Below are 8,307 nucleotides of genomic sequence, written 5' to 3'. Positions count from 1 at the left end.
GTGTAGATTCCCATTCTCTGTCATCCCTCCATGTACTCTCTGCCACGAACTCTTTCTTTCATTCTGGTGTTCATCAGGTCCTATGCTGAGCTGCTTCATCCTTCCCACTCTGTGATAAAAGACCTCTCTGGTAGGACACCATGACTCATCTTGTATGGACCTACATTCTCACATTCTTTCTGTGCAGTTGTGGTAGGAAAAAAACCAAAATCCTTCAAAGAGACAGTACAGTTGGAGCCAGTCCAGCTTCTCCAGTGGAGTGGCTTAAGGGTTAAATGCTTTATCAGTAGTGCGAAATCTGAATTCAGTACTCTTCCTTAGCCTGAAAACATTAAAAATCCACCTTTCTTAATCACTAGAATGGTGGAACTTCCCCATCAACTCAAAATTGCACAAATAGAATAGAAAATATGAAGGACTACTCTAACTAGATTACATGATCCCACAGGCTCCTAACTGGGACATTCCCCCCGCCCTGTCCCTCCCGCCCAACAAAAATACACCAAAAAAAATCGGTTTGTCAATCTGGCTTTAAGTAACTTAGATGCTTCTGAAAATTCTACCTGCATCACCAATGGAAAGGTGTGACAGAAAAATTATGGTCAATTGTTTATACACAAAAGCATGCACGTGACTAGATGACACATTCTACTTTGATATTTGTATTACAAAATGACACTATTATTTTAACAGTCTACGAACTTCATTTGGGGCTCCCTCTTCCCTTTAAAGGAACAAAAGCTTCTGAAATGCCAAATGAGTTTAAAAGAATTAATGCAGATGAAAATTCTCTCTCAAGGACCAGTGCTTTGTGGGTTGATACAGAACTATCTTTGCTTGGAGTTGTAGTCAAAAGGAGGTACCCTGACATACTGACAAATGCATTGTGTGGAATAATATCGTGATTTGCTGCACAATTGATTTATAAAAGGTTATGGCTAGTGCACATGTACAAAATATACATATTAGAGCTGGCAAAGGATTTTGTTCAGTTGAATTGATATTACCACAAATCTCCTCCTTCGTCAGTTATTGTTTGCACTGACATCCGATATGTCATTGGTAAGGACTCCCTGCATCTATCTGGCACTAGTGTTTGCCAGAGTGGCATTCAGACATCTCTAAATACTGAGGGCCACCCAGCAAACAAAGACTGTCCCAGAAAGGGGCTAATCAAAGCAATCTTTTAGGAATGTAATTAAATTGACAAAAAAAAAATATTAATTACCTACACCATAGTACTGCTGTACCTCTTTTTTCCATGTGCTTTTCCCAATGCCTTTTCTGTTTCTGCTGGTCTGGCCTACTGTGTTTCTTCATTCAATACACAATTTTTTCCACCCACTGCTTTACAAAGGGCTATAAGAATTTACACAAGTTTTACGTTCTGCAAGTTTTAACTCTTGTAGGTAATAGTGTAGACAGACATGCCCAGATTTCACCAAATGTATCTTTTCATTAAAAATTAGATCTGTTGGTGGAATGAGCTTTGCTGTTTGACAAATGAAAAAAAAAAAAAGTTTCATAAACTCTAAGTGAAAGCTGGAACAAAAAATTGAGAGAACTATTGTATGATGCGTCCCCAAGTATTCAGACCCAATGCTTAAAGTAGATCTGACTGGGGAAAAAAGGAAGTAATTTCTTAATTACAACCGAGAAACATATGGTACAAATATTATTAAATTCATTCATATGCATAAATAACGTCCAGTTCCATAACTGCTCTGACTCACTGGGCATTCTAGAAGCTAAGAAGAAAAGAGAAGGTATTTCATGATTTTCCCAACACTATGATTTTGAATCTCCTGATTGCCAAGAATGTGGTCTTACCAACAACCGCGATGTTACAACTTAAAGCAGATCCATTATACGCGTGTGTATTTTTTTTTAAAGTTACATGAATGTGTTAGAATACTTGCATTATTGTTTCCTCTGATATCAACTTTTAAGAAAGGCAAAAGAACACCTATAAAGTAAAAGCCAAGGTGACAGTAGTTTGGAAGAAATCCAAATGTTCCTGATTACAGCAAATTTGCCAGTGCTGCTAAACAAATGATCCATTGGCAGAGTCAGACGTTTGGAAAAACTTCAATATGTCAGCAGGGTTAGTAAAATTCAAGTAACCTAGTAAATAATCTTTTTTAAAAAAAACTTTCCCTTTTTAAAATGGCGTAGCACTTCACAGTATTTCAATGTAAAAAATATAATTGTTTCTTTGAAAAGCCTGAAGATTCTGCTTTTTGCCTCACTCTGTGAAAGGAATATGACGACCACCTATACTGGTCTGCCATTTTCATACAGATAAATATTCACAACACAGCAACAGACAAAGGTATAGATGCATATGGATAGAACACTGATTTTAAATGTCTAGGAAACCAGATTATCCTGAATGGTTAACATTTTACATTCCTAATGCAAAGTTAATTATTAAGTATTAAGGCCATTACAATTAGAGATGCTATAAAATGGTTTCAGTAGAATGGTCGTGTAAATTGAAAAGAAAACTGATGTCTCTTCAGACTGGAAATCGAGAGAAAACTTTCCCCCAGATGAGAAATTCCCTATCCAGTCAATGCATCTGTCAGTCAAACTTGTTCCTTCCTAGTTATGTGCCTTTGAAAGAGCAGGGATATAGGTCATGGTCAAATGCTAGCAAAATCAGAAAGCGGCTCTTCACAGATGAGTCTTAACCTGTCTGCCAGTTTGTGTAATCTGAATTATTTGTTCAAAGATATTCTTCTGTTCATCTGTAGTCTCCATTAGCAACAGAAATTCTAATTAAATTACAGAATGTAGGAAACGAATGGCCCTCACTGGTGCAACAGCTAGGTTTGCCTAGCACACAGTGGTAGAACTCGTTAATCTGAAAAAACATAGGTAGAATAAAATGTACACATTCTCTCCTCATCCATTTCTCTTGAGTACACGAAGAAAACTTGATTTGAAGATGCATAGCTTTGGTAACTGGCTGCTTAGCATGGCTCTTCACATATGTCACACACTGATGTGACAGTGGAAAAGACTCGAAGATTGCTCAGTATGAATACATAGAGCCTATAGGCCTCCGTAAGACGGGACACTCAGGAAAATTAATTCTAATTAATTTGTACAGTGGATTAGTTAAAAATCAAAATACTCCTTTGTCAATATTCTCACAAGAAGTTAAGAAACTTAGTTTAGGTTAATTCACTTCACTTGCAGCCCTGCAAGTATTTAACATTGTTTAAGTGATCCCCTGTAAAACTCACACTTTTGGTGATTTAATTAAATTTACCTGAGTATCTACGTATAGACAAGACATTAAAAAGGAAATGGTCATTAACTACCACTTCTCTGTTAAATACAAAGGATGCAACTTATCTAGCTCTGTTTAATCATAGGTATCCTCAGTTAATGAATAAAGGCTCTGATGTACTTAGTTGAAATGTGGTCACACATGAATTCTGTTCAGCTGGGGGAGAAAGGAGAGGGAAGTCACCTCTTCTTCTAGAGAAATGACCCAATGACTTATGATCAGGCACATATTATTGTATCTGCCAAAGAACATATACATGGGACATCAGAATAAACTTAAAATAAACTGCACAACTTTATGAAATGTTCAATTTTTATATTTACACTATAATTAGTACAAAATTGCCTTTTAAGTTTTCTGTAGCACAAGACAGTATCTACTGGACTTGATACCCTAATACGTCAAAACAACTACTTTGAAGTATGATAAAGGAATCTAGGAAGAGTTATAAAGAATAAGACACCATTTTCAAACTATACATAGTGTTTGCTTTTGCTTCTAAAAAGGTACTTATATCCCCAAAAGGTTTTTAATTTTAAATAAGCAGGGCGGGCAGGGTGGGGGAAGGGGGGGGGGGGGGAGGGAAGACTGGTTGTTGGTACTAAAGCCTTTACTGTAATAAACTAAATATATTTACAATTTTTACAAATGTTTGACCTTCAACAAAAATACAAAAACATATCACAAGATGCAAAACCAGCAAACAAGTTCATCTGAGACACCACTGCTCTACACAGGACAGAATGCAACTTGAACTGCAAGGAACAGAAAGGTATTTATCCCCCGTATTCAGGCAATAAGAACAATTTGCATGAGGTCACAAAGAAAGAAAAAAATAAAAGGCTCCAACATTCTTCAGTAGACTCGGCTTTTAAAAACTATGTCAAAAACCTAGGCTACATTTGTCCATCTTGCCTCTGTGTTCCATTTGGTCCACGTAGACAATATTTAGTTGCTGGATGTTGCCTTCTATTTTGAAAAATCGGAGTAGTTTCATGGCAAGGTCTGGAACCTCAATACTTTTGTTCCTTTTTAAAAGGCAAAACCTTTCTACTTCTACAATTAAGAACAATTTTGGCCCAGTTCAACTTCTAAAAGTTATATCCCCATCATATTTTTCAGTAGATAACTTCATAGACTGTAGCCTTTTTGTCTCCAGAGCCAGTGACTATGTACTTATCATCCACAGAGATGTCACAGCTAAGGACTGACGAAGATTCTTTGGACTAGAAGAAAAATAGAAATATATTACATCGTTAAAAAAATAGTCTGTTACCTCATCACACAGGTGAAGATATCTGAGTCCACTCTTGGGACTCTGGGTGTTCTAGTTTTTTTCTTTAAAAACATTATCATCCTCACCTGGAAGATACTGGCTCCATAAGGAGTTCTCCATGCATTAAGAAGGTTATCTTTCCCAGTACTCACGAACCATTTACCTAAAACATAAACCAGAATGACTATGATAACATATGAAACAGACATCTGACAGATTATGGGTTTTCAACTCACTTCTATGAAATCTGTTAACTGATTGCCATTATAAAAGCTTTCACCACTTTTCACTTTCAACATACTACTTTTGCTTACAATCCCTGTGAACGCTTATGCTTTTGCATACTAGGAAATCCCTAGACTCTGTAAGTAGAAATAGCTTGTTACACACAAATCAGCCCTCGCAGCAGCCTTTAGACAAACGGATGGTTGTTTGTAGATAAGTATGTTTGAATTCATAAAGCAGAGATATTTATTCATAACTTAAGAAACTGAGATACTAAATAAGTTTTGATTATTAAATGACTATGTAATAACTAATCAGCAAAGCACGGATTAGAACCTTCAGTTCTGTCTTCAGGGCAACTTACCACAGTATGCAAACTTGAGTGACAATACGCAGCTCTCATGAAGGTGCAGTTGATATTTGTCTGGTTTATTTACATGTAGCACTTCTACATTGCTGCTCTCCATTCCCACAGCTAGCCATTCACCAGTAGGACAATAACCAAGGGAAAATATCTGAAAATTAAACCACATTTACACTTTTTATTTTATCCTACAGGTACACTTTTTTATTTTTTCCTACAGTGGCTAAATAAATTGTGAGAGGGAGAAGGGCCAAATAAAAGTCAACAGAAAGACTGCTGTTCAAAATTCAAGTGACTAAATAACCGCTGTTCCTACTTACTCACTTAGAAAAATAGGAAAAGAGAGCAGTGTCAGGCTATCATTTTGTTCTGGAAGCTAAATATGTGAAAGCTCCAAAATACCGTGTTGTGAGCAGCCAAAAGGAAGAAAGGAACAATGTGCCAGTTGCACTGGGCTCAATCGCAGCTTTCATCCTAAATGATTCCACCCCACCACACACACACACACCCTCCAAGCTGTAGGAAAATCCAGTTACCTGTGATGTGAAGTCGTGCTGTTGTAGCTGTCTCCCCTCTCTCAAGTCCCAGGATCTGACAGTGTTATCCAAACCTCCTGTCCAGAGTTTGGTACCATCATTAGAAATGTCAATACAGCTGGCTCCGTCTGTGTGGCCCTGGAATTGCCTGATAAAACAAACCAGATTGAATAATGATTTCCTGCCAGAGCTCAAGGTAAACACTGTTGTGGTGTTAGTTTTGGACTCTGTATGTGCATGTCATCTCTTCTGTGTCTGCTGATGGGCAAAAATCAGCCCCTCCCTCTTAATGAGCATGAAATACAACAGTATTACAAAAACAATTTCCAGGTGCCAGAGGAATGAATTGTATCATGGCTAGCTGAACAAACTCAAATACTTCCTATCAGGTTTTGAAAAGCAAAAAAAAAAAAGCTTGTGAGAACAGTGAAGTACAGTAACTGTAGTTAAAAGCACTAAGGACAACTCAGTTTAAAACAAGTGCTAAGGGAAGAAAAATCCCCCATTTTCAGAAAACAGCTTCTGTATTTTTGTTTGGCGGCAAGTGAAGATGATAAATAATAAGCAGAGATATTAATAGGAAGGGGTTCAGATAGAGATCCGGATAGTTAGACACGAGCATTGCTGAGTCAGCAAAGTTGTGTTGTCTGTGGCAGGAGATCACAAATATCTACATGGTGCAGTTTGTTTTAAAATCTTCTCATTAGTAATTCTCAGCTTTCAGCAACCAGAAGGTCACTGCAAGTCTTCCTTAATCCTTTGGCAAAAGCCTTCTGAGGCTCCTGCATTTTTCATCAGCAATTAGCTTTAGGAAAGTCCTGTGCCTCAATGTGAAAGGTGGAGGATGGAGGGGCGGGGGGGAAGACAACTAGCTTGGGAATGAAGGGTATGAATCACTAAGAGCTGCCACAGAAAGGTCACGCGGCACATTTTGTTTTGTAGCTCTCGTCCCAAAATTCCACATGTTATCAATTAGCAAGATCAGCCAGCAAGTAGTGGGAACACCTACAGCAAACATTCAAAAGGCAAGACAGTCATAGATGGAGAGAGTGCACCTTTACAGAGACTGAGCAGGCATAAAGCAAACCAAAGATTTTATAGAACTAAAATCTTCTTTGTTGACCTAAAAGTTCAACAAAAAGTAAAATTTGCATGCACATTAATATGACCCTCTGCACGTAAGTTTAGGCTAATTACTGATACACAGGAAATTTAATTGAAACGCAGCAGACTAAGCAGATTATTCGGTGTTTGTGTTTGGAACTTTTAAAATACCACTGCCTTTCCCAATTTAGGCTCTCTCTTCTCATACTATTGTAAGCCGTTACTTTGGTAAGCACAAACCAAAATTTATCTTGTCATAAACCACACAGCTAGTTGCTAAGAGCCATTTCACACACAGCCCTATTTTTCTTTCTGTCACAGCACTGATGCTGAATATTGACCTGCCAGGCACTTTAATCTTCTACTTATATATTCATTAACCAAAGATTTGAAAAGTAATTTACATGGTAATCCATTTATTATACTCTTTGCAAACCATTCCAAAAGTTTTAGAGATCAAATTCCCCCAGAAAACTCAAATACCTTTCTCTGGTAAATAACCAAACATCAGTCTTTTATGCTTCCCTAAAGAACTGAGGGGATCCACACTTCCAACCGTTTTTGTAAGATTAATTTTATTACTTATCATCACTAAATAAGAACTGAAAATTCTCTTTATTACTTAACAGGACTTAAGACAAAGGAAAAGAACAAATCTCAAAAGAGTTCCCTAAAAGGCATGTTCAGTCTACATCAACCACAAACCAGCAGAAATGCTGCTTGCAGAAACCTGCAGACAAATCGCAACTAACCAAAACCAACAGGAACTTTTACTCTGACTTCAGTAGGTTATGGACCAAGCCTTTAGGCCCTGAAAGAGCATCTTCCAAGACTAGGCTGAAGGTACCAAAACTAGTTTATGCCCAACTCGGGTGCAAACTGCATTCTTTAGGTAAGAAATACTATTTACTTTACCGTCACCAACCACTATTCAGGGAGATAAATATTTATGTAACTGTCCAAAGAGTAACTTCCATTAAAGTTCTCTGTAAACAAGTAATGACTCACCTGACCAATGTCTGATTGTGCAGATCCCACACTGCGATGTTACCGTCACTGCAGCAGGAAAAGCACACCTTGGAATCAGGGCTGATAGCCAGAGCGTAGCAGGCAGGGGCTGAGGATGTCAGCTCTGCTTTTATACGAGGAGTTGGAGCTGCCAGGTCCCATATGGATAATGTGCTGGCTTCCCCGCCAACTATTAGGGTGCATCCATCAGGCAGCAATTTACAAGAGCGGATGTAGTTATCTCTGTTCTGTACAACACAAATCACCTCAGTTATGTTAATACATGCCTGCCAATAATGACCACTAATATGATTCTGACTGCATCCAAGTTTTAAACAGTAGGCTATTTTTTCTGTTACCAAAGTACCGAAGAGGAACCAGCAGATCCTAAAAGGTTTCAAACGCCTACTTCCAATCACTAACCAGAGACTGCAGCTGCAGAAATTAAACTGCAGACTCCTGTTGCCACAGTCTACTCTGTTTTACGCCTGATGAA

The 8,307-nt window shown here is 37.9% G+C and overlaps 1 protein-coding gene across 5 annotated transcripts in view; it reads right to left on the bottom strand.

Moving 5' to 3' along the window:
• Nucleotides 1-527: 527 nt before the first annotated feature.
• TLE1 (TLE family member 1, transcriptional corepressor) overlaps nt 528-8,307 on the bottom strand; it is a 78,380-nt gene continuing 70,600 nt past the window's right edge. For all 5 annotated transcript variants that reach the window (XM_063319483.1, XM_063319488.1, XM_063319485.1 and 2 more), the window contains 5 exons: nt 7,812-8,059; nt 5,700-5,847; nt 5,164-5,314; nt 4,661-4,737; nt 528-4,524 (listed from right to left, as the gene is read on the bottom strand). In XM_063319483.1, the coding sequence (XP_063175553.1) occupies nt 4,417-4,524; nt 4,661-4,737; nt 5,164-5,314; nt 5,700-5,847; nt 7,812-8,059 (732 nt within the window). In that variant the 3' untranslated portion in view covers nt 528-4,416. The remainder of the gene's footprint in view (nt 4,525-4,660; nt 4,738-5,163; nt 5,315-5,699; nt 5,848-7,811; nt 8,060-8,307) is intronic.

The sequence above is a fragment of the Chroicocephalus ridibundus genome, chromosome Z, assembly GCF_963924245.1.
Source record: "Chroicocephalus ridibundus chromosome Z, bChrRid1.1, whole genome shotgun sequence".
In the NCBI taxonomy this organism is placed as follows: Eukaryota; Metazoa; Chordata; class Aves; order Charadriiformes; family Laridae; genus Chroicocephalus; species Chroicocephalus ridibundus.
This window is presented reverse-complemented; position numbering and strand designations above follow the sequence as displayed.